Raw genomic sequence first — 25,049 nt, 5'->3', positions numbered from 1 at the left:
GTAAATTGACAAAATTAAAAGGTTTATGACTGAATTGGCAAAAAATGTAATAAGTTTAAGACTTTTTGACAATTTTCCCGTTTTCCTAACGTCGATAAAAAATGAAGATCATGCTTTTTTGCGAACGATTATTCAGTGGGCCTAATGTATTTACTAAAATCGAATCCATATAATAAAAAGGGTGGGTCGGATCCTAGTAGATTATCAAGAATGCTCATTAGATCCAGCCAGATCCGACCGTCCCAGTTCATTTCGATATCTGCGTTACGGTAGGCCCTCGCCCATTTAGAACCCCCGATTTCTCTATATCTCTCTCTCTTTTTTTTTTGGTCGGTTCTCTTGAAATCCCTAATTTTGGGGGGACGTGGGCACGACTGGAACCGCTAAACCGCCAGGTGAGCCCGCGCGCACGACCCCCGAACCTATCCGAGTCGCGGTCGTGGTGGCGTCGCGGTCAATCATCCCATCCCCTCCCCTACAAACACCGCACGAGCCTCGGCCCACGCACGCACGGCCCAGACACCACGTCCCCGTCCCCGTCCACGTCCCATCTTTTTCCGAAAGAAAAGGAAAAAGAAAGCGCGAAATTACGAAAACGCACATCGCACCACAGGACCGCCTCGCGGCCGAAGTCTTCCCTCTCTCTCCTTCCTTCGTTTAGGGCTCATTAGCAAAGACCCGTGCAGAAAGTCACAGCCTCTCGCCACCTCCCCTCCACCTGAACCCGAGCGAGCGCGAGAGAGAGCGAGAGAGAGGGAGAGAGAGAGGGGGGAAAGCTAAAGTTTTTTGATCTCCGCCATGGATATGCAGAGCGACTTCGATCGCCTCCTCTTCTTCGAGCACGCCCGCAAGACCGCCGAGGCCACCTACGCCAAGAGCCCCCTCGATGCCGATGTCAGTAATCCTTACCTCATCGCTCGCTCTCGCCCCCGTCGTCTGTTCACCCCGCGAGCTGTTGTTGTTTTTCGGTTGTCGTTGCTCGATTGCTTATGGGGTTCAGTAGGTTCGATGCTTTTTGTGCGGGTCTTGATAATAATTTAATTCCTGGAGGGATGCTTCGACCGTGGGATTGGAGATTCCGAATTTGTTCTTCGTCCGGTGTTCGAATGATGTTTCTCTGTGGGTTAATTTGGATGCTTGTTTCTTCTTGTGTTTTATTGGTTCCCTCGTTGTGCAGAACTTGACTAGGTGGGGAGGAGCCTTGCTGGAGTTGTCTCAGTTCCAGAGCGTGCCGGATTCCAAAAAAATGATTCAAGGTCGCTCCTTTCTTCCACTTTTGCGTGTTGCCCCAATCCTCTGCTGCTAATTCTGAAGGGGAAATTAGCTTTTCTGATTATGTCTTTTTTGCCCCTGATAAGCATGGTACCATTTCATAGTATGTTGTCTGAAACTCTCATACTTGTAGTTGTCATTTTTCTCTTCACGCAAGCTCCTCCTAACTAGGACTGTCAGCTTGTTCCGCACGTTTATCGGAAGTAAATGAGAAGAAGAGGTACAAATTCGTGAGCACGTTCATAAAAACCTATAGAGTCGAAGGCGACATAAATTGACCCGAATTCATAGCTTGAACTTGAAATGTGAACACAGAACTGTTAAGGTCTATTCATTACGAAAACTTAGGGGTCTCCTTCGCACCCCTCATGATCATCTTCATTTCCTCGAGCAACGAAGTTTTTTGGTTTTTGCTTTTGTTCAAGCAATTTTGCAAGGCATTAATTGAAGCTATTTCCTCGATGAAAAAGAACAAATCTGCCACAATTGAGTCTATCCTCAGTGTCTGGACATGTGATGTGAGCCTATTGTCGCATCAACCATATTACCAATCCCCTAGTGCATTTGCATAGACTTTGAGATTATTCTGTTTATTGTAGTTATTTTTTTTCGGTTAACGCTGCGTGGTGTGTTTGTTATTGGAAATGATTGTTCCGCTTTGCATTCTTAGCTGATAGTTTGATCATTCAGATGCTATTTCAAAACTTGAGGAGGCGCTCCAGGTGAACTCCACCAAGCATGATACTCTTTGGTGTCTTGGGAATGCTCACACTTCCCATGCATTTTTGACTCCGGACCAAGATGAGGCTAAGGTTTACTTTGAGAAGGCAACTAGCTATTTTGAGCAAGCTGTCGCTGAGGTGATTAGAATTGAAGCCTCAACAAATTCTATGCCTGTTGTTCGATAGTCAGATGTAGATATATGACTATGCTGTTCTCATGCTTTTCAGGATCCTGGCAATGAGTTGTATGCTAAGTCTCTGGAAGTGGCTGCTAAGGTACGGTGAACGAATCTTTTTTGCGGTCACCTTACTTCTTGGGAAGCTTTTATAACCATGCGCATTTGCATGCATGGTGCTGGTGCTGGTGCTGGTGCATGGATTTACAAGCATGTGTGCCTGCACGCAATTTTTTTTCACATGCAGTGGAGCTTATAGCCTGTTGAGGATTTTATGAAATTGCCTTACTTTTTCTGTGACCTCAATACGGTTGGGGGAGAAACAATCTTTTAGTTTCTTGTTGTCAAGGATTTGTTCATTTTGATTGAAAGTAGGGTGTTCATGCAGTCAATTCTTCCCTAATGGAGATTTTTAGCTTTAAAGATTCTCGTCTGTTATTATGCTTAGGCCCCGGAGATACACAAGGAGATCCACAAGTCTGGATTAGCACAAGAGGCTGTAGCTGCTGGGCCTTCATCTTCTTCCGGTGGGATGAAGGTAATTCTTTCAATCTCTTATATTATGTATCGTTAGTCCTTTGCTTGTTTGTGCTTGAGCTTTTTTCATTTAAAAAAAAAAAATGTTATACTCCATCGTGCAATCAGAGATATAGTATTTATTTTTTGGGGAAAAGAAGAAAGGGTGGTGGGGGGGAGGGGGCTGTGTGTGTGTGTGTTGCGGCAGCGGCAATAGTTGCCTGTGATGTCCAACGACATGGTAAGCATATATACCGCAGGCGCACGCAAAACTGCATGTTTACATGGAGTCTGCTTGCTGTGTCTCTGTTGATAGACTATACATCTTCGTTGGGGATACATGACTGGTTTGTTTCGTCTTCTTTCAGAGTTCAAAGAAAAAGAAGACCAGTGATCTCAAGTATGACATATTTGGCTGGATCATCCTTGCTGTTGGCATTGTCGCCTGGGTCGGGTTTGCGAAAACTCACATGCCCCCACCGCCGCCTCCCCCGCGATGAGTGAAGCGCGTATCTGTCCTTGTTCAGAAGATTAAGCATCCATCAGAAGTTCGTGCTGATGTATGTGCGATGGCGCGACATTCTTCCCATCTAGCGCCTTGCTTCCTTTTGCAAGGAATTAATCTTGTCTCTGCAACTTTATTTAGTAGTGAGTTTTTTGGGCTTTTTGGGTTGATTCATGGTTGATAAGAGGAGAGCACATTGAGGTAGGTCTGCACTTACCATTGAGATTGTTCTTTTGGACTCGTTTTGGCCGCATCGTTTTATAAGGTAATTTATCATATTTTCACACCCTTTATCAATTGCTCGGCAATTTCTTCTTTTTGTTGAATCTGTGTTACTTTGGGATGACGTTTAACTGCTTTGAGGCATACGCTGACCATCGGTAGGAAAGACCCTCAACATCCCGCGTTTTTTAGGAAACTAATTATTGACTTAAAACAATTGCTTGTATCCCTTACGAAAAATATTTTCATTGTTCACGAAAATATTTAGACTAAATTGTTGTTGGTAATGAAAACTTTTTTCATTGAGTATTTATCTCAAGCAATACATTCAATTAATTTTAGGAAAATGTTATTTAAATCATTCATTTGTTCAAGGTTCTGTTTGTTTTGTATAAACCGAATGATTTGAATAACAATTTTAAAAAAATATTCACTTGTAGTGCTTAAAATAATTAGTCAATAAAAAATATTTTCATTATTAACAATAATTTCTGACAAAAATATTTTTTTTGACATTGAAAATATTTTTCATTCATTCTTTTCCATAAACAATATAATCTATCATATTTAAGAAGAATTTATTTTTTGCGAAACAAATAGGGACTATATCAAGGGATCTTTTTAAATGGTCCATTTGTTTCACAAAAAATGTAGTGTTTCTAGAAATTACTTTTAGAAAAATGACTTCATTTTCCGGTGTCTGGCTAAAATCTTAAAAAGACCTAGAAAGTATTTTTAGTCATTTGATAAGGAAAATCTAATAGGGGAAATTATAAAAAAAAATCATATTATTTTATTAATTTTCTTTTCTTCAGCGACTGGCCATAGGCGAGCTCTAGCGTCGCCTAAGGTCGATAAGGCTCAAGCTTGCCATATCCCGACAAGCTCGAGCCTCATAGGCCTCGAGTGAGCTTGAGCCTCATCACTAGAAATCGCAAGCTTGTCCGATTTGGCAAGGCTCGAGCCATGCTCGGCAACTAGCCGACTAAAAGAAAAGGAAACAAAAAAAAAGGAAAAGAAAAGAATTAAAAATTAAAAATAATTTGATTTTTAAAAATATTTTTATAAAAACAAATGTGTCATTAACTAAGGACCCAAGTTTGAGTGCCGAGAACTTGCGAATAGTCTTTGTGGACCCTGGCGTGAGGGTCGGGACTGGAGCTTGAGCGTTAGAGACCCAAGCATGGCGTTTATGGACCCAAGTTCAAGTGTCGCGGTATTGGGTACGGGTACCAAGGGTTTGGGCCCTGCCGTCAGAGACATGGTCCAAAATGCTGGGACTGAGAACTAATGTTGGGGTTTTCATGCCAAATGTAGAGGTTTGAGCTCAATCGTCAATAACTAGTCATATTTTGAAAAACGTCTTCCAATTCTTTTAAAGAGGAAATCATTTTCTTGAATTTAAGATTTGGCAAGAAAGTCTTTTTCTGTCGATACATTTTCCTAAGCAAATCAAACACCGAAAAACGAGGAAAATGTTTTCCGCGAAACAAACGGACCTAAATATTGCTTTCCATCGTGGAAGGTTAACGGAGGCCTTTTGAGTTCCAAAATCAAGTTGTGGTCCGTAAATCTTGTGCAATGAAATGTTACCGGAAACTTGAAATTGAATCAGAAGCACTCTTGCATGATTATGCCGGTAAGAGAGAGACAGAGTTGAAAATGAGATTCATATGGAGATGATCTCTCTGGTTGCTGTGTCGGTTTAGATTGCGATGGAACTCTTTATATACGATGAACTGAGGTTTTCTTTAATACGATTTTCAGATAAAGATTAATCCTAATTCTCGTTTGAAGTCTTAGAATAGATTAATTCAAAGATAGAGAAATCGAATTTCTTAAGGCCCGGGCCCATATGAGCCTCGCGAGACGGACCGCTGGCGACCGGCCCGTGGGCACCGAGAAACTTTCCCCGCCCGACCAACTCGCGCGGGGAAGCGCGGGAACCCTAGCCATCGCCCCACCGCCGCGCTCCAGCGCGACGCTCGCTTGTGGACAACGACCCGTCGTCATAGCTCCCTTCTCCCCACGAAAAGAGCGTGCCATCCCGAACTTCGAAGTCCCTCCCTCTACTTGCGCGACTGCAGAAGATCGCCCCCCCCGCCAACATTACAAAGATCAGTAGTTAATGATTTCAGGCCAAGAGAAGAAAGATACATCGTCACTAAAAATTTCGGATTCCGTAAGAAATCTAATTCTAATTTCCCTCATTTCTCCCCCAAATCCCTCCAAAAAGGGGCTAAAAAGAGAATCACGTCCCTGGATCATTCGAGTCCATCCATACACCCTAACATAATCATCGCCACGGCGTACAATCCCACAGATTAATAAGAGAGCCCAAAACAACAACCGCGGCGCCACCCACATTCGACTCCTCGAGAAGATTCTCCCGCAAGCCTCTTTTCAATTTCGAAACAACGCTCAAAAAACGTCAAAATTCTCGCGCAAGCTTTCCCCCAAAATTTTCAAAAATCACCCGCCCTTCCTCTCCTCCCTTTAAAATCCCACCCCCCCATAACCCCCAAAATCCATCAAGAAATCCGCCCCCCCGAAATCCTCTCCCTCTTCTCCTCTCCCCTCGACCCGACGAACCAGACGAGAACCCTAGACGCGGCGCGACACGACGATGCCGTCGATCGTCCAGGAGGAGGAGCCCCTGCTGGCCCCGAACCCGGACCGCTTCTGCATGTTCCCCATCCAGTACCCGCAGATCTGGGAGATGTACAAGAAGGCGGAGGCCTCCTTCTGGACCGCTGAGGAGGTCGACCTCTCCCAGGACCTCCGCCACTGGGACGCCCTGACCGGCGACGAGCGCCACTTCGTCACCCACGTCCTCGCCTTCTTCGCCGCCTCCGACGGCATCGTCCTCGAGAACCTCGCCGTCCGCTTCATGAAGGAGGTCCAGCTCTCCGAGGCCCGCGCCTTCTACGGCTTCCAGATCGCCATCGAGAACATCCACTCCGAGATGTACAGCCTCCTCCTGGAGACCTACGTCCGGGACCCCGCCGAGAAGGCCCGCCTCTTCCGTGCCGTCGACACCGTCCCCGCCGTCGCCCGCAAGGCGGAGTGGGCCCTCCGCTGGATCGACGGCGCCGAGTCCTTCGCCGAGCGCCTCCTCGCCTTCGCCTGCGTCGAGGGGATCTTCTTCTCCGGCAGCTTCTGCGCCATCTTCTGGCTCAAGAAGCGTGGGCTCATGCCCGGGCTCACCTTCTCGAACGAGCTCATCTCCCGGGACGAGGGCCTCCACTGCGACTTTGCCTGCCTCCTCTACTCGCTGCTGCGGAAGAGGCCGAGCGAGGAGCGGGTGCGGGGGATCCTGCGGGAGGCCGTGGACATCGAGCGGGAGTTCGTCTGCGACGCACTGCCGTGCGCCCTGGTGGGGATGAACCGGGACCTGATGGCCCAGTACATCGAGTTCGTCGCCGACCGCCTCCTCGGCGCGCTCGGCTGCGGGAAGATGTACGGCGCCGCCAACCCGTTCGACTGGATGGAGCTCATCTCGCTGCAGGGGAAGACCAACTTCTTCGAGAAGCGGGTCGGGGAGTACCAGAAGGCCTCGGTCATGTCCAGCATCAACGGCGACGGCGGCAGCCACGTGTTCAAGATGGACGAGGACTTTTAGATGTCTTGCGCTGGGGCGCGTTGTACCAAATACTGTCTTTAATTTTTTTTTTTTTCCATTCTCTTTTTCGGGTTGTTTTGGTTTGGGAAATGATAATATGATAAAAGCCGGTTCGTTGTGAATGGTCCCCCTCTTTATTTTTTATTTTTATATTTATTTTCCGAAGGAAATTGTGGGTATGAGAAATGGGGAGGTGAGAGCGAAACAAAATTGGAGGAAATTGCATTTTAGAAAAGACTGTCTGACCAGATAATTCGCCTGAAATTAATCGCATTTTAAGAAAAGTATCAAATGTTTCTTGCAAAAAATTGATTTTTAATTTCGGAAAATAGGAACTTTATCTGAGAAACTATTCTTCGTGTGGTAAAACTGTTGAAGGAGGACAGAGATTAATGCGAAAATCGACATTTTTTGGAGGAGCAACGCTGTCCTCTCCTTGGCCCTGTGCTTACGAGACCAATGGGATAAAATCTTCAAGGATGGGGGCTTCATAAAATAAATTTTAATGCATATTAAAGAATATTGAATAGTGAATATATATGTTATTTGTTCAGCATTTCATAAATGGAATCGCAAATTATAATGCGGATTAATATTTTCTCGTCAAGTTCTCTGGGGGTATTTATTAATAAAGTTTTAATATCAATTGTCCTCGGAGAGTATTGGGTTCCTTTGGAATCGTAATTAGGAGAAATGGCACCAAATTCTCTTGAATTTTAAGGTGGTTTACATATAAACTTCGAAAGGTTAGATCACCCCATGTATTTTCATTTTATTATGATCGTTGAATTATCCGTGAGAAATCTCACTTTAACGGGCAAGTGTAGTACTCAAAATTCATTTTTTTCATATGAATTTCTCTATTCCTCATGATTTTCTTTAAAAAAATGAAAATGATAAAGAAAATGAATTGGCTAAAGCATTAATATAAGAAAAGATAAATCTCAACAACGATTTCGACAATCAAAATCGTTAAAAAAAATGGATAAAAATATTAATAAAACCGATAAGATATTTTAGGAAAAGAACATAAGTAAAAACAAGTAAAAAGCAAAAATTGCCTCGATAATAGAAACCCATTGAAAAACTAATAAGAAGGCAAAAGCCGCGCTTGCTTTCGAATTTTCCCCTCTTTTATTCGAAGTGAATTCAGAGGTTTTTCGCGGCCTCGTCACTCAAAAAAACCCCAATGCGCGTCATCATGACATCACCACCACCATTTCACCAGCACCAGGGGGCGGTGTGGCTCTTCCCACCCAGCCGTGTGCTTTACGCCACAAATTTTGAAACTTCTGATCGAGGAAGAAGGTCGTGCAGGGAAACGGCAATGGCGTCGTCGGGCAGTCAAGGGATGCTGTCCGAGGACCAGCTCCTCCATCTCTTCGACCGCTTCTCCTTCCTCGCTTCTCTGCCCGGTATCATCTCACTCCAGCTTCTTCTTCTCTCTCCCCCTCCGCTTTTCTTTTGCTTTTCCTCCACAGTTCGGTCTTCCCGTTTTCATGAGCCCTCTCTCTCTCTCTCTGTCTCTCTCTCTCGTGCTTGCAGATGTTAAGCAGCGGATTTCGGATGCTGTGCAGGACAAACAGGTAACTCTCTCTCTCTCTCTCTCTCTCTGGGCGCTGGGCGATTTGTGCGTTCCTGTCGGTCTGTCCTCGCATTTGCCTAGATTTAGTATGATGGAGACTGCTTGTTCGAATGGCTTGTTTGCTGTGAGCCTTGAGTTGCTTCCTGGGTGCTGATCTACTTGTCCACATTATCTGGATTTCTCGGCAAGGCCCGAGAGGAATGGGGGCGTGCTTTCAGCCCTTTGCAGCTTGGTTCCCGTGCAATGTGTTCGATATCATAGGCTGATGTTCTCATTTGTGCTTGATGTGACCAATTTGCTCAATCTTTCAATGTGAGATGTGAATTAGTTGTGGACCTTGCGCCGAGTTACAGATTCTCTCTGTTTCGGCTGGTGATTGGAGTCTTATTTTTGTCCATAGAATGGAGAAATTATCTCCTGGTTGGACATCTAGTAGACTGGTGTTATTCCAACCTCGGGAGGATATTCTAGTTTCTGTTCATAGTGAAATGTGGGTATCTGTCGTTGTGTGATATTTTTGTTGTCTTAAGGACATCTCTTCAAAGTTAACCTCCCCTGTTCCTGTTACTAACCGTGAAAGCTTCAGACTGACCGCTATTATGTTTCTCTTGTAAAATGAACACGTCCAAAGCATCTGAAGGTTCAACTGTTAAATCATTTGGCTCTTCTTGCTAAGTACAGTTGTTCTCGTTTTCTCCTTCTAATTTGTCATTCTATACAAGTGGGATTTTACTCTCACAAATGTATCATCATGACGTACTTTTACGAAATGAATGTAGAAAGATCCTCATGAAATTTTTGGCTAGAAGGTTGCGGTGCAATTGTAGATGCTTTAATTAGCTCAAGGTGTTATTGCATGTGGGCTCCATTGTAGAACTCGACAAATTGCTTGAGAAGATTCTTGTTGGTACCTAGACCATGTTATGGATTTGATTTACTAACAAAATCAGGTTGTCTACAGAGGCTATTTTGGATGTGATTTGTTGAGAAGTGATGGCACTAAGTTTGTGTATAACCTAACGTAAGTTGCAATCTGCAGGAAGCTGTTGCTGTGACTACAGAAATCCAAGAAGAAATATTTCAGGAGATGGGTATTGGTGAGTTTTCTTACTGGAAACACAACTCTTTAGTCATTTTCAGTCTTTTATTTTGAAAGGTTTCAGATGCCTATGAATGTACTAAAGAACAGCTAGCTCTGGAAGGACATCTATGGTCTAAACTGGAAGTATGTTCCCGTGTCTAGATCAAACAGATTAGTTTTCCCTCTCCGAGTTTATTCTTGGATGTACTCACAACATGGTTATATTTTAGTCCTTAAGTCATTCACTGCGCTTCTCTTCGAAATTTTCTGGGAAGTAATCTTGGATATGCCAAAATAAGCAGCCATAGTAAGCTCATCAATATTTATCATGTGAGTCTGATTCTAATCCTGCACAAGTTTGCATGGAGTATAGCTCGATATGACTGCCTTTCTCTGAAGTTTGGAGCTGAAGTTTGTTAGTGAGGAACTTGATATATTTCAGGGTCAATATCGTTTGGATTTATTTCTCTTGCACTGACGCACAATATATGTGAAGGATTTGACATTAGCAGCTCGTTGAAGAGCGGAAGTTGTGCTTCGCTGTCGCCACTTGCGAATTATGTGCTGCCTTTCTCGTGCAGACCCAAGATTTGGCATAGCATGCCTGGGAAGAGTAAACATGGTTTATGAGAATGACCGGGATTTGATGATTCGTTTCTATAAATTTGTTGCAAAGTAATCTCTCTCTCTCTCTCTCTCTCTCTCTCTCTCTCTCTCTCTCTCTCCGTGTGCATAACACTTACGCACACACATTGGGAACTTATGATGTGGCAGCATTTCCCAAGGTGCTGAATCACCAATTACATGTGCCTGGTGTTTATGAGCAGTATTGTGCAGTTTTATTTTAATCTGGACACGTTAGGCATGAAGTTAGAAAGAAATTGCCACCATTAACTCCGCTCCATTATTAGTTGTACAAATTCAAAGTAAAAAGTGAAGAAACAATAGTTCTTCTTACTGCATTATCCTGCTAAAAGATTGCTAACTGAAGCAATTATAAAGCTAATGATAAAGAGAAGGAAGATTCTAGAGATGAAAAGGTGTCTGTCTTGCATCTCTGACAGGGAAAAAGTGGTTGGTAAGACTTTCTGTTTATGGGGCAGGGAAGAAGCGGCTTGTGATGAGGCTGAATTTGGGCCAGATGAATTTTCAGAAAGAATGCTTTATCAGCAGAAACTGCAGGAACAGGTCATAATTCGAAAACTTGTGGTTCAATCTCATTGAAGTTATTCACTGATGAAAAAAAGTATGAATCTACCTTACAGCAATTGGAGATGCTAAAGTACATGCGCCAATTTAACCTCGACGATCAGTCAGCAATCCTTGATAAGGTAAATGATTGTATATTACTCTCTGTTCATTTACGCTTTGTCATGGATCATCTACATTAACCTGATAAATGCGATGCATAACCAGATCAAATCACTATATAGACATACCCAGAACCTACTTCAGCTTATTACCTAAAAGAAAAGAGCTGGAGGGATATTCTCAAGGCCAATGAGTGAAAGAACTCGAGTGAAGCTCTCATAGTTTTCTCCATTTCATTGTTGTGTTGTTTACATGGTCTGGCAAAATCAGTTCCAAGAACAAAGGTCTTACGCATAATTATTACTGTGAGCGTGAATTTGCCCTTTGACAAGTGCGATAATTGCTTTCTGTGAGTTCTCACGTCAAAACCAGAAGATAATTTAGGGTTCTTATTCTGCTTATTTTCTCACTTAATAAATCCTTGCGGATCCCTGATATGCTCTTCCTCTCAAAGCTCACTAGTTTATTTGATCTAACAGTTGCGGCAGCAAATAGAAAATTGCAATTTTGACAGTGAAGCATCAGTTTTGTCACCAGAACAAATTCAAGAGACTGTCCGAAGAAGGGTATCGCCTCTATTTACGCCAAGGTACAATCCAGTTTAACTTATCCTTCATCAATGATTGACATCTGGAAGGATAGATCATATTGCAATCGTGTTCAGACAAGCGGTTATTGCCTGAATCTCTTTTAGCCTTTCAATATTTTAACATGATTTTAATTTCTGCTGGTGGGTTCATCTTGTCATTGGTTTACTCTTATCTCGGACCTGATTCAATACGGCATGTATGGTGTGCTGTTTTGCAAGTTTCTCTCCTTCCCTTCCCTCTCTTTTTGATGATTTTCCTACTGGATCAACAGGGTAGCAAGTTGAGGTGAACAGCACAATGACTTGTTAATCTGCTCCAGCGCTGCTTGGTTTGCTTTTTTGTCTGGTTCTAGCGCTGTTCTTTTGGTTCAAATTGTCACCTGAAGCAACCAGGTGACCGATGTTACAATGTGTTAAAATTCTTAGACTTGCATGTTAACCATGGCACTGCCATGTACATTTGACAAGAGACCTTGTAGATGGATATCATATATAAGCAATTATTACTCGTGTCACGGGAAGTCGGTGGTTGTTCAAGCCTTGTTTCGAGTCAATCTCAATCCCGAACAAAGCTAAAAACCGCTGTTTAATGAGCCTAAGTTGGTAGGCGGATCCTACGAAGAGATATCTCGGAGTACTAGTCCATCCAGAGCACAAAATATTCACGGTGAGAAGCATAACCGGATCCATGTAGGCATCCCCGAAAGTTGGTTTGTCTTCTGTCGGAGAACCACAATCCACCACACGGTTGGGTTTCGTAAAGTTGCAAATCCGTTTGATTAAGATTGGAAGTTCGCTCTTACAGATCACACATCATTATGACAAGGACAGCATTTGTAGTAGATATTCCAACCCGATCGATTTGATTAGTCCAGCACCAGCAGCAATATCAACCCGATGTTGCACTATGCACCAGCTCGGGTCCAGTTATACAGGACCAGGAGTAGCACGCTGACTCTCGTGGCTACCCAGCGCGCGCGAATCGATAGCAAAAGGTCATGCAATTCGTACCAATATTAGTAGATGAAAATCAGATTTCGGTAAGGTGGAGATGGCCGAGTTGGTCTAAGGCGCCAGATTAAGGTTCTGGTCCGAAAGGGCGTGGGTTCAAATCCCACTCTCCACACACCTCCCATCTTCTTCTTTTTAATTTTTTTTTTTATTTCTCTACACGAACTCAACGCGATATGGTATGGTGTAAACAACAAGAAGCCGACGGTACCCAAACTGGGAAAAAAAAAGATGAATAAGAAAGATGTCGTCGTCGTCGTCAACAGAATCGAGTAGCGTTCACGTTATCGGACGGCGGGATCTCAAAATGCCAGAGCCTCCCCGTGCCCTCCACCTTGTACTTCATGCACAGGAACTCCTTCGCGTACGTCCTCTCCACCCGCCGGTTCACGTCGTGCAGGAACACGTGCGTCGTCCCCTCCCCCGCCCGCCCCCTCGCCATCACCGCCGCCGTGAATATCGCCCCCATCCTCCCCGGCGCCGCCGCGAAGTACCCCCTCGGCGCGTCGATCATGATCACGTCCCACTGCTTTTCCCGCACCTCCTCCGGCAGCCCCGGCAGGGCCAGCCGGCACCGGCTCTCGCTCCCCAACCCGGCGTGCCCGGGCATGCAGTCCCGCTCGTTCCCGTACGTGGCCAGGAGCTCGTCGGCCTCGTCGAGCCGGGTCGGGTACTGCACGTGGTAGGCGTGCAGGGACGGGGCCTTCGTGAGCACGGACCGGATCCACGACTCGCCCTCCTCGAGAAACACGGTGGTGCCGTGCGGGTTGAGGGCGGCCCACATGAGGGAGTCGTGGCCCAGGCCGAAGACGAGGAAGTTGCAAGGGGCGGCATCCCGGAGAACGTTGAAGCAGAGGCTGATCTCCGCGAGGGACTGCTGCGGGACCACCCGCGACGTGGCGTAATGGAGGATGGCCTGGAGCTGTGTTGGCGTCGTCGGGTCGTAGCTCGAGCCGCCCCTGCCGCCGGCGAGGTCTCGGAGGAGCGAGGCAGCGGCGGTGGAGGACGACGCCGACGCGGCACCCCCTCCGGGGACGATGGCGGTGGCCGCGAGGAGGAGGAGGAGGGCCGCGGCGACAAGGAAGGCGGCAGAGACGGCGAGGAGCCAGCGCCTGTTCAGAGGGTGGCGTCGGCCCTTGGCGTCGGAGTCGAAATGGCGTTTCTTCATGTCGACCCTATTGTTCTCATCGAACATGATTCACGTATCCTGGCGTTATGTAGAGAGCTCGTTCTCTTCCGGGTTGTCGTCGAGCTTGCTTGCCTGCCTGCCTGCCGGGGATTCATCAATCAAATCGACATACTTATAAAGAAAGGAGGGGCGTCGCGCATCGATGATGGTGGGGGCGACGCTGACGCTCAGGGAGAACGAGCAGTAGTTTTCTTCTCAGGTTCTCATCGTGGATTGGGCGGAGGAAACGAGGGTTACGTTCGATGATCGATGTGCATGGCCTTGTTAGGCACTTCACTTTATGCCCAGATAGAGAGAGAAAAGAGAGAGAGAGAGAGAGAGAGAGTAAAGGGCAAAAGGAAAGAAAACCTGAAAGGATGCGATGCACCAGCAACGTATATATGATGCGTTTCGACGCGTCTAAATACGGTATATACTATCTATAGTTATGAGGCTTCTGATTCTTGCTTGGGTGGGGTAGATTGGTTGAATGGATTTTGGGCCCAACTTGTTTAGGTACGTGATTTACTCTGGGGATCCTCCTAATTTACTGAGTAATTAAATGTGACCCCATGATTCAATGGCAAGTAACCACATCTAATGTCGACATTTAATGATGCGGTGCAGTTTGCTAATCCAAGCGGCGGCGATTGAGATCCTTGTTACGTTGTATCAACACCCATTATCTCTCGTGTGCAAAAAGAACGCGCATGCGGAATAAACGGGGCGGAACTCGACTATGATGTGTATAAAGTGCGTATAAATGATCATCGACTTTAATCGCTAGGAGGGCCTCTCTTCTTTGAAACGGATTCAACACAAATTGAACAATTAACAATGCGCGACGTGCATGAACATGATACGAAACAGCTTTTCTTTCGAACGTATAAGAGAAGAATCCTCTTCGATGCAGAACAAAGCAAACAAGTTCTGTTAAATACCCGAACCACGATTAATGTTTCTAATCTTACGAAATGATACATCGAGCCAAAGAGCCGTCCTCGCGGGTCACTATCCGAATACCCATTTGTATCTAGCATCATATACTTGAATACCCGTATTTTTCTATCGGGTATGTCTTCTTATAGGTATGCCCTTTTTCACTTCACTCTTTAGTATCCAAGAGAATGAGAATCATCGAATCACTTGTACCGGATTTGAAGGAAAAAAAGAGTTATCTTGGAAAAGTGATTTGTTTCTCCGTTGCTAAAAAAGCCACGCACCTACTCTAAAAGTTATGCTCCAATCATGATAAAAATTCGATCGCCCTTTACCTGCAAGATTTGAATTCAACCATTGTGACAAACTCATCGAGAAGAATTCGCCCAAATATTGTTGTGGGACAAACTCAAGCCATATCCTTCGGACAATTGGGCAAATTAAAGCTTTGTCAGTTAATAACACCATGCACTTCTTCGATTTTGGTCAAATGAGATCCTCCACCTTTTGGGTTGATTAAATTGAGGGGCCTCTAAAAGCAACCCATGACTTCTGGTGCATGGGGTTTATTTAGAAATGAAAGGGGGTGACTTGCTTGGTGGTTTTGCCGCATTCGTAGGAATATGTTCGTCAACACAAGTAGAAGTTTAGGCATTGTGGTTCGGAATCAACTTTGCAAAACAACTTGGTTTTCATAAGATCATAATTAAGATCGACTCTAAAGTCATCACTGATCTTATTAGGCCATAGCTTATGATTGATAATGCTGGCCTTACTTGGCTTAAAGACATTAGAAGACTTGCTGCGTTCTCGCTTTGAGTTTAAAGTGCAACATAACTTTCGAGTTGGAAAGCCAGCTCTCACATCCCGATCTTATTAGGCCATAGCTTATGATTGATAATGCACTAACTAATTGGAAACCGCCATATCTATTAGCCATATTATGATAATGCTAACCCTACTTAGCTTAAAGATATCAGAAGACTGCTGAGCTCTCACTTTGAGTTTAAAGTGTAACATAACTTTCGGGAAGGAAACCGTTCTACTGATCGGCTTGCTAACTCCGAATCAATAAGCGATTGGATACTAGTTTTCTTTTCATTACCTCCTACAGAATTACTTCATGTTTTGTTAGGTGATAAAACAGGAATAATAAATTTACGATGTTAAATTTTTGCATTCGGCTTCGGCTTCAACCCGTTTTCATGTAAAAAAAAAGAAGTAAATGAGAATCAAAGTAAGCACAAAAGGAAAAATTGAGAAAACAAACCCGACCCGTCATTGTCGGCCCATATATTCCTGGGCCGAACCGCATCTCACTTGCAGCCCAATCCAAACACAGCCACCATTTTGTCTGAACAAAACAGTCGTCTCTCTCTCTCTCTCCCTCTCTCCCTCTCCTCCGTTGAAGAGCAAGCAGCACCCGCCGAAGGATAAGGTGTGCCACCGCAAACTCAAAGGCACTGAAATTCGAACCCATTCCAATGCGTCACCGCCATTGACTGCTCACCGAAGTTCCTCTCGATTTCGTTGCAGGTACGCGGAGAAGGGGCATGGCCGCCGCAACCTCGCTCGGCGCTCTGAACCTGATGGGGTCGTTCCGGGGCCTCTCCCTGCGCTCGAGCTCGTCGGCCTCCTTCGCCAGGGGCGACCTCGGGCCCGTGGCCGCCGCCGCCGCCTCCTCGAAGCTGTCCGTCTCGTGCCCGGTGAAGTTCCCGGTGATCACCATCGAGTGCGCGCACAAGAAAGGGGCCGGCAGCACCAAGAACGGCCGCGACTCCAAAGGCCAGAGGCTCGGCGTCAAGATCTACGGCGACCAGGCCGCGAAGCCTGGGGCTATCATCGTGCGCCAGCGTGGTACTAAGGTAAATTGAGTCGTTTGCTTGTGTTAAATTTATAATTCGGGTTGGCAATGATCGTGTGAATTGCTTGCGCAGTGAGATGGCGAGTTCGTAGCCGATTGTGTTCGCTGAATATTTGTTATCTGTGGTGTTTTACTGTTGAGTTGGTTCTGATTTTTTCATGAGGAGAGCCGTCATGTGTTGGAATTTAAGGAGGTTAGGAATGCTTCTTATGATTGAATAGAACGGGGTTTAGTGGTCAAAGTTGAGATTTTGTGGGCTTCGAAGGATGTGTTGTTCTCAAGTCTGCAGAATGAGATGATAATCTTATCCTCATATCCTGCTCTTGTGGTGGATAATACAGATTCTGGTCATTGGAAAAAAAACTACGAGACTGATTGTGAACATCTTCCTATGGAAACAAGCACTTGGTGATCTTGTCTTGGATGAGAGTTCGAGCTTGAGTGAGAATAGGCGCTGCCTTTGCTTCGATGAATGGCCTGAGCAACTATCAATCATTGGATAGTTCTGGCTTATGTGTGTGATCCATATTTAATTGGAACTAACAATTTCTCATCAACAATAGAATCAATGGGAGTTGATTTTGTGGCTACAACATGTGGGCCGGTTACTATGGTGTGCATTTGGTGAAGATGTCTGGGCAGTTTAATGTCAAACCTTGTGTCCCATAATTGTTTCCCAGCAAATTGGTGTTGAAAGTGTGTATGCTGCAAATATATATCTCTGTATTTTCCTTAACATGATTGTCTAGGTGAGTGGAGATGAAGCATTCATGCAGCTACTTTTGAAGTAATATAAATCCTCTTAAAGGCATAATATGGAGAATACTAATTGAACGAGCGATTTAACAAGATATTATGGTCAAATTGAAAAGAAATAGATTATTTCAATGAGATTTTTGCATGGCTTCCAAGTGAAAGAATAAATCTTTTTTCCTTTTTGATTAGGCTTGTGTATCTATGTGGCATTTTTTTTGGTTGTTTCAAAGATGTAGAGGGAATTAGCTTTGTGCAATTAGTCTGACCAAATGTCCTCGACTTCTCTGCTGGTGGTAATGGATTAGTCAAGAACTATGTGAAAATCAAATAACTTTCTCCGCCCTGTGGACAAATCATGGAGGAAAGCTAGAAACTGAGTGTAGAAAGCATAGTGGAGTTGGCATGCTACTCTTATCATAACAGGACCTTTACTTTTCGATAGTAAGTTACTAGTGAGGGATGATGACCTGCAGAGCTGCGTCCTCGGGTTGCTGCTGCTTCAGAGCCGAGCAAACATCTTGCAGGGAAGGTAACAGATGGCCTGTGTGTAAAAATAATGTCTAATAAGGGAGTCGTTGAGAGGTAGCCAATTTTCTCCTTCGTTATGGATTCGCTTCTTCAGTTTGAATTTCACATCAATAATTGTCCTTTAAGCATTTTATTCATGCGAGTGTCCTGTTATGGGTTGATGTTCAGGAGTCACTGATTGCATGACTCCCATTTAATAATTATGCACTCTAAATTTCTCTCCGAAACTCTTTCAGTTCCATCCAGGAAAGAATGTGGGACTCGGAAAGGACCACACCATCTTCTCTCTGATCGATGGACTAGTCAAATTTGAGAAGTTCGGGCCTGACAAGAAGAAGGTCGAGTCAAAGACAAACTTTACGTTACGCACTTGAGAGACGGTGAATTTTACATGACTGACATGTTCTTACTTTTGTCGGAGTCACAGATAAGCGTATACCCAAGAGAAGTTCAGCCTGAGAACCCGAATAGCTATAGAGCACGAAAGAGAGAGTACTTCAGGATGCAGCGTGAACGTAAAAAAGCAAGAAAGGAAGGCATTGTAGCTGAACCCCAGTTAGTGTTAGCTTCAGCTGATGATACTGCAGAAAGCAATCCAAATTGTTGATACTGCGTTTGACCAAAAAAAAAAAAAAATTGTTGATACTGCCGCGCTTTTCCTGTCCTTAGTAATCGAGGCTTTCTTTCAAGCTGTACAATGATCTCAAATGCCTTGATTTTATGATCTTTCTTTCCATGCTGATGAACCTTCATCTCTGCTTTAATTATTAGGGTCGGTATTATATTCCTAATCGTGATAATGATTCGTTCATTTTATGCACAGATAAAATCAAATAACTTTCTCAAGTTTTGTTCGTCCTTGGATTTCCTCTTGCAACTTGAACAGAGAGAGAGAGAGTCTCCGTCAAGACTCGATCAACATACAGAACCAATATCGTAGGAACCTCTTATATTAGAATGCATTAAAAAATGGTACATAACAAACTTGTGGAAAATTTGAAAATCGACTGATAGATCACAAAACAACATGACAACTTGAGAAGCTCGATGCATCACCTTTTTTAAGGTCAATCTACGAAATGTTCAATCTGCATCAAGAATCGTAGATCATGACTAATATACAATCAGGAAGCTCTTTCACGACCTTTCAAAACTTGAGTTAGTGTTGTTCAGTCAAATAGGCCATGCTATACAGAACCGAAGTAGGAAAAACTCACCAAAATAAATTATAGAGTGCATCCCCTGAAACTCAATTTAGCGCAATGATTACTGCTTTAGTGCTTTCTATAAGAATTCAGGGATTCTTATGTTCTCCCATGCTGGATAGCTCGAGGGACAAATGGCAAGCCTCGTGTGTGGCGACGACCAAAGCTGATGGACGTAGGAGAGTCTGAAGTGCTTAATTTGGAGACTGCCGAAACAAGTTCATCCATGGCTTCATTTTCCACTTCCATTGCACTTGGAGCTACCTCTTTCTTATGAGTGGCCGGCTTACGTTGGTTCTTTTGTCTCTGCTTCTTAGATGGATGACCCTTTTTGTAAAACTCAAAGGAAATGGGGAACTTATGCTTGTCGATTAGATGCCGTTGTCGAGCTTTGTAGGTTTTGAACTTCAATCCACAGCCTTCCACCAAGCATTCATACTGTTTCCACACAAACAATATATCTATTAAATACGGACAAGAAAATATCTGCATGACCTCACATGATCAGGAAAAGAAGTATGATGTTCGGTTCCATACTTCGATCATTCTTACAACACGTTTTTATAGAAACACGTCCCCAGATGGTAAGGGCTATATGCTTCAATTGTTGGAAGATGGTTATTTTATGCTCTGGCCAATGAGCAAGGTCATGTCACCTAGCAATGACAGTTGTCACAAGTTCACCATTGTTCTACAATCAAATTGCAGTATGGTCCTGTTGTGAACTCCAAGCTGCAAATGATATTAAGAAGGGAAGAATGCCGAAACAGGGGGATAAGTCGAGGTTGGCCAGTTTCGGGGCTTAGCTCATGCATTGGTAACAAAAGTGCCCAACCCCTCAATAGACATGAAGTAGCTTGCTTGCAGCAAAGCTTTGGCTAGAAACTATAATGCCAATAACGGCACAGCATACAAGTTTAAAACACCCTAACTAATCAAACAAAGAAATACCAAGTCAGAATATGTCTGAGCTAATGAGCAAAACATACCATAGCAAAACCACGAGCAACCTTTGCTTGAAAGAAAGAATCATGTGCTTCTGACACATGTATGCTGAGGAGTCTGGATGTTGGGTAAACTCTGGAGCAAACCGAACAAGAAGCTGTATGCCGTGCATTGTAATGATCTTCAAAGTTCTCTAAAGATGTTAAGTGTGCACCACAGCCAGCAATTGGACAGAAAACTCCCCTGAAAGGTATATGTCGAGATGTCCAGACAGAGTTTAAAAACTCAGTGACCATGTCCTTATTGCGCAAAAGATACCCAAAAATAAAAGATACCAGCAAAACAAAATATCAAATTCTCAATATAATAACCCAGTGACCACTGTCCTAGAATATTACACAAGTCACAGGAATCAGAGGCCTGATGAATGGACTCGAAGCCTGGAAAATCTGGAAATTTTTTTTTCCTTTTCTTTAATTGCTTCAATGAACCAAGTGAATAGCATCATAAAATTGTTGTATGCAGCTGAATATTTGCGACAATTGGTCTACAAAAAAGGAAATCAACGCCATAGCAACTGTTGAGACAATCATTGAACAAATTAATGTTTGCAAATACCAATACCAAGCAAGCCCAAGCCCATAGAAACAGATGTGACAATCATTAAAAGAAACTACGCAAAAAGATTGACAATTTTGAAATTCTTAGCACCTGCTTTCCTCATCCATCAAGTCCTGAAGTTGATGCCTCTCATCTTCAGTTAAATCCAGTGCAACCTGCGTATATGTAGGAAGTGAAAGGCAATGTGTGCCATATAAACTGTAATTCCAAAACTGAAGTGACCGCAAAAAATACTCGTACAGTGAGAAAAAAGGTGACAACCAACAAATGAGCACTAAACTAGAAGGAGCATATCAAGCGGAAAAATACATACATGAAATACAAGACAAACTCAAATTGTATTTGTAATTCGTCTAGTTACTCGGTCTATCTACACTAAGAAGTATGATATGACTCAGTTTCAACCCCCGGAACAAAGTAGTTGGCACTTAGCCAGCAAACTGGTGAATGTAAGCTGGTACAATCAAACTTCAGCAATTCTTCAGTGGGAGCGAGAACGATTGAAACTCGAGAAATTTCGAGAAATCTGATTTCTGCACAGTGAATTTCACTCTGAACAAAATCAGTCCTTACAACCTTCGCGGGTCTTACTCATGGGTTAATTCACGTGCTCATGATTTTCAACTAAAGCAATGAACGAATGCGACGAATGGGTATTCGACATTCTCCTAACCATGATGCCTCTCAATTGACCTTAAAGCTTAAAGTTCTCCGTCACTAGCATTTACATGAACAAAAATTCAACAATCCTGCAGTCTCCAGTTTCAAACCCCGCCAGCGAAGTGAATTGGCTGGCAGCAGGCACTCAGCACGCGAAACTGACGAACGTAAGCATCTTGATTCAAAATCGAGACACCAGATTCTCGATAAGCTAGATTCAAAAAGGCGGAACCCATCGCGCAACCATTCATCGCTACCTCACCCTGTCTTCTTCGCCGATTAACTCAGGTACTTCATTAATTTCTGTTCCGATTTTTCCAGCAAAACTGCGAATCGATGCAAACGAAAGATCTCTCCACGTGCTAGACAGCAAATCCGAGAGCTACTACCAAGCAACGAAAGGGGGAAGAAGAAGAAGAAGAAGAGCGAAGGAGAGAGAGAGACCTGCTTAGCGAGGAGTTCGCGCTCGACGTTGCCGGAGGAGAAGAAAGCGGAATCGGGATCGAACCTCCGGCGAACCGACGTCCAGTACGGAAACGGAAAACCTCCGCCTCCTCCTCCCTCCTCCATCGTCGCCATCCTTGTGCTTCCGCTGACCTCGCGATGAAAGCTGCAACGGCTACGAGAGAGAGGGTGTAGGAGAACGTGTCTGGGGAATACGGGGAAGAACTGTTCGATCCTTTTCCCTCATCACCCTTTCAAATCAGACGAAGGCAAAGCGGAGAGAGTTAACATCGTAAATATAAAAACTAATATAATTTTATTACATCGAACAATGCAAACGTCGATATGTCCGAGTGGTTAAGGAGACAGACTTGAAATCTGTTGGGCTTCGCCCGCGCAGGTTCGAACCCTGCTGTCGACGTTTTCTTCTTCCCCCCCCCCCCCCTTACCCCTTTATAATTTCACATGATTGGGGTCAAAATTTCCACACGATATCATAATTCTTTTGCCGGAATTAAAAAGGCAAATTGAACTGTCCTCCACTCCACAGTCGACGAGAAGGTAAAGAATTTGTCGTTTTTTTGGGCAATTAGCTTTTTCGCTGAGCCGAAGTTTCCTTCCAAAGTACGCACACGCGGATCACCCAGCAGGCAGCAGCATGTGAAAGCCCAGCTGAGTAAGGAATTTTGAAACCTAGATTTGGTTTAGGAACACTCAGAGAGAATAGCTTCATCCCCTAAACTTTGCCCAGACGAAGAAATACCTTGTCTCTTCCTCAAACAAAGCAAACCCACCCCCCCATCTCTCTTGCCCTTATCTGTCTCTTTTGCTCCCCCCTGGAAGCTAAACATCACGTTCAACTCCCACACCATCCCACTAGTAGTCTTCATAGTGTTTCCAGGGAGAGGAGGAGGGACAGAGAGAGATGTCGGACTGGGGGCCGGTGTTCGTGGCGGTGGTGCTGTTCATACTGCTCACCCCGGGGCTGCTGATCCAGATACCGGGCCGATCCAGATTCATCGAGTTCGGCAACTTCCAGACCAGCGGGGCCTCCATACTCGTCCACTCCATCCTCTACTTCGCCCTCATCTGCATCTTCTTGTTAGCCGTCGGCGTCCACATGTACATCGGTTCTTAGCCCTTCGCTTTTTCTCCCTGTCCTTTTCTTTCCGCTGCTTGGGAAGAGACCCGGATGATTTTCTCTGTGGATTGATTGCTTAGCTACGATCTCTTTTGTTTCTCTCTTTTTGGAGTTTTGGGTCTCTGAAGAATGTTTTACATAGACTGGAATTGGATTCTATTTGTCTAACGAAATATCGCCATCGTATTTCTCGATCTACCCCTGATTTGTATCATTCAATTACTTATTTCGGTGTATTAGACTGTGACACCGAGACTTGTGAATGTTTACATACTGACTGTCACACATTTTGCTGAGCAATGAATCTGGTATGCCCAGAATTTCGAACTGTAGAAAGGGAGGAAAAAGCATATCTTCAAGTTCTCGGGTTAGTTTCGACCGAAAAAATGAAAAAAGTTCTCGGGTTAGTGTCGGTTTCGTCACATCACATGACATGGCTGATGTTGGTAAAGATCAAGAAAGACGCAGATTGGTTGCAAATGCCTACGGTTTAGTATCAATTAACAACCTAAGCTCGAGGAGACACCGGAGCAATTTCTACTCAGTCTCTAATTACAAAAAGATTGAAACCAACAAGAAGTGAATCAGAGGCTACAAGCACAGAGAGAGAATCCACGACAGTACCTATAGTTCGGATTATCTAGCAGCGTACTCGGTCTCTACCTATACATACAAGTGGATGTTAAGAACAACAAAGAACAGTATCAGAAGCAGACCATACAGAACAGCATGCACAAATATGGAGGCTAAGTTAGTCTTCATGTTCAAGAAGTCCACCGGCCGTTCCTTCCCTGGCATCTGGACCACCATCCCCGGCGAGAGAAACGCAAACAGAGCGGAAGCGATCAGAGGAGCAGCCCAATCATTCATCCCTCTTGCTTCTGCGAAAGCTTCCTCTTTTCCCTTCAAATTCAGGCCTCAGCAACTCCAAACAAAACAAAAAGGGCTGTGCAAAATAACAACACAAGCATCAACATATAAGGCGCGTATGAAAAGGGCATCGGATGCCGCCTGGCCCATCAAAGAAGGGATTGGAATTTCATAAAGATGTAAAAGATAATTTTTCTTTAGCTTCTTTCGAACCCCCTTTTGTGAATTTCTTATTCGCCGCTTGGATAACGCAAAAGGCATCATTTTCTACTCGATAAGCCGATGATGATAACCGTCCTCCACAAGCAAAAGAGTGATCGACGGCAGGCCATATATCAGCTAGAGGTTGGTCAGTGCTCAATTAGAGTCCAACTTTGGTTTTCCTTATTGGCTAATATCACGTCACACGCTGTGGAAGCCACTGAAGGATCAGCCAAAACAATATTATAAAACTACAGATGGACATCGAGAGAGACACGCTTGTGACGTTGTATAATTTGGTCCGGCGGGCCCATCACAGAGACAAAATGAACCCATTGACCAGCGGGTTTCAAAATTTTGGCAACAGGAATCGCGAGAACCATTTTAAAAATCAAAACTCTGGAGCCACTGCATTAACAGCAGTTGGTGGACAGAGAGTACAGCAGCAAATGGTGCCACTCTTTAAGGGGGGGATCTTGTCGGCTCTGCTCAACGAAAAGGCAAAAAAAATTTGAACTTTGGAGCACATCTCGAGCTAATAATCAAAAAAGAAAAGCAAAACAGAAGCACATCATTATCATCATCTTCTTCATGGGCCGCCCGAGATCCCAAAAGCAAGTCCAGCCCAACCAACTGTCAGCGTCTTCTTCCTCTTCTTTCCTCTTCCCAAAATTTGCCAGCTTTCCAAAGCTCCAGTGAGCAAGAGGGTCCCCATCGATCAGATCACTTCAAGACTCCATTTTCTCACTCATCGCCAGCGTCATCCTCATCGTCATAATCATCTTGTTCAAGAAATCGCCAAGCATTGCCTTCCTTTTCTCCACGTTCAAACGCCCCCAAGCATAGAAACACAGTAAACGAGCAAAAACAGAAGCTAAGGAGATCTTCAAGAATGGCGGATTGGGCACCGGTGCTGATAGGAGTGGTGCTGTTCGTGCTGCTCCAGCCGGGCCTCCTGTTCGCGATACCGGGGGAGGGCAAGCAGCTGGAGTTCGGGAAGATGAAGACCAACGGCAAGGCCATCGCCTTCCACACCCTCATCTTCTTCGCTTGTTACTCCATCCTCATCTTGGCCCTTCACATCCACATCTACAC

The 25,049-nt window shown here is 44.4% G+C and overlaps 7 protein-coding genes and 2 non-coding genes across 11 annotated transcripts; 7 read left to right on the top strand and 2 right to left on the bottom strand.

Moving 5' to 3' along the window:
- The first annotated feature begins 660 nt into the window (after positions 1 to 660).
- On the top strand, positions 661 to 3,488 carry LOC115672720 (mitochondrial import receptor subunit TOM20-like). The gene is made up of 6 exons (XM_030594633.2): positions 661 to 894; positions 1,178 to 1,256; positions 1,963 to 2,132; positions 2,223 to 2,270; positions 2,619 to 2,708; positions 3,055 to 3,488. Exons 1-6 carry the CDS (start codon positions 799 to 801, stop codon positions 3,184 to 3,186), a joined length of 615 nt encoding a protein of 204 aa, XP_030450493.1. The 5' UTR covers positions 661 to 798; the 3' UTR covers positions 3,187 to 3,488.
- A 2,481-nt stretch (positions 3,489 to 5,969) lies between these two features.
- LOC115672716 (ribonucleoside-diphosphate reductase small chain) lies at positions 5,970 to 7,157 on the top strand. The gene has a single exon (XM_030594627.2). It carries the CDS (start codon positions 6,040 to 6,042, stop codon positions 7,033 to 7,035), a length of 996 nt encoding a protein of 331 aa, XP_030450487.1. The 5' UTR covers positions 5,970 to 6,039; the 3' UTR covers positions 7,036 to 7,157.
- A 1,085-nt stretch (positions 7,158 to 8,242) lies between these two features.
- Positions 8,243 to 12,122, top strand: LOC115672719 (uncharacterized). Of its 2 annotated transcripts, XM_030594632.2 has the most exons (8): positions 8,244 to 8,450; positions 8,581 to 8,621; positions 9,660 to 9,717; positions 10,283 to 10,376; positions 10,805 to 10,889; positions 10,967 to 11,032; positions 11,492 to 11,601; positions 11,874 to 12,122. In XM_030594632.2, the coding sequence occupies exons 1-8, from the start codon at positions 8,363 to 8,365 to the stop codon at positions 11,884 to 11,886; spliced, it is 555 nt and encodes a 184-aa protein (XP_030450492.1). In that variant the 5' UTR covers positions 8,244 to 8,362; the 3' UTR covers positions 11,887 to 12,122. The 2 variants fall into 2 exon arrangements, with proteins under 2 accessions (XP_030450491.1, XP_030450492.1); XM_030594631.2 differs by lacking the exon at positions 11,874 to 12,122 and having other exon boundaries at positions 8,243 to 8,450; positions 11,492 to 11,617.
- Positions 12,123 to 12,646: 524 nt separating this feature from the next.
- TRNAL-AAG (transfer RNA leucine (anticodon AAG)) lies at positions 12,647 to 12,727 on the top strand. The gene has a single exon. It is a non-coding gene; the product is annotated as a tRNA-Leu (tRNA).
- A 77-nt stretch (positions 12,728 to 12,804) lies between these two features.
- Positions 12,805 to 14,300, bottom strand: LOC115672717 (probable methyltransferase At1g27930). Its single transcript, XM_030594628.2, has one exon. It carries the CDS (start codon positions 13,805 to 13,807, stop codon positions 12,872 to 12,874), a length of 936 nt encoding a protein of 311 aa, XP_030450488.2. The 5' UTR covers positions 13,808 to 14,300; the 3' UTR covers positions 12,805 to 12,871.
- Positions 14,301 to 16,089: 1,789 nt separating this feature from the next.
- LOC115672721 (50S ribosomal protein L27, chloroplastic) lies at positions 16,090 to 18,658 on the top strand. 2 transcript variants are annotated; one of them, XM_056313710.1, is made up of 4 exons: positions 16,090 to 16,157; positions 16,256 to 16,584; positions 18,104 to 18,205; positions 18,295 to 18,658. In XM_056313710.1, the coding sequence occupies exons 2-4, from the start codon at positions 16,273 to 16,275 to the stop codon at positions 18,472 to 18,474; spliced, it is 594 nt and encodes a 197-aa protein (XP_056169685.1). In that variant the 5' UTR covers positions 16,090 to 16,157; positions 16,256 to 16,272; the 3' UTR covers positions 18,475 to 18,658. The 2 variants fall into 2 exon arrangements, with proteins under 2 accessions (XP_056169685.1, XP_056169684.1); XM_056313709.1 differs by lacking the exon at positions 16,090 to 16,157 and having other exon boundaries at positions 16,164 to 16,584.
- Positions 18,659 to 18,852: 194 nt separating this feature from the next.
- LOC115672718 (uncharacterized) lies at positions 18,853 to 23,969 on the bottom strand. Its single transcript, XM_030594630.2, has 5 exons — positions 23,605 to 23,969; positions 21,743 to 21,908; positions 20,729 to 20,793; positions 20,062 to 20,260; positions 18,853 to 19,510 (listed from the first exon to the last, which is right to left on the bottom strand). Exons 1-5 carry the CDS (start codon positions 23,751 to 23,753, stop codon positions 19,172 to 19,174), a joined length of 918 nt encoding a protein of 305 aa, XP_030450490.2. The 5' UTR covers positions 23,754 to 23,969; the 3' UTR covers positions 18,853 to 19,171.
- TRNAS-UGA (transfer RNA serine (anticodon UGA)) lies at positions 22,082 to 22,163 on the top strand. The gene has a single exon. It is a non-coding gene; the product is annotated as a tRNA-Ser (tRNA).
- LOC115672473 (uncharacterized) lies at positions 22,311 to 23,081 on the top strand. The gene has a single exon (XM_030594284.2). The coding sequence runs from the start codon at positions 22,668 to 22,670 to the stop codon at positions 22,878 to 22,880; it is 213 nt and encodes a 70-aa protein (XP_030450144.2). The 5' UTR covers positions 22,311 to 22,667; the 3' UTR covers positions 22,881 to 23,081.
- Positions 23,970 to 25,049: the final 1,080 nt, after the last annotated feature.

The sequence above is a fragment of the Syzygium oleosum genome, unplaced genomic scaffold, assembly GCF_021117445.2.
Source record: "Syzygium oleosum isolate NSW1041296 unplaced genomic scaffold, Sole_v2.1 Sole_v2.08, whole genome shotgun sequence".
NCBI lineage: Eukaryota > Viridiplantae > Streptophyta > Magnoliopsida > Myrtales > Myrtaceae > Syzygium > Syzygium oleosum.
This window is presented reverse-complemented; position numbering and strand designations above follow the sequence as displayed.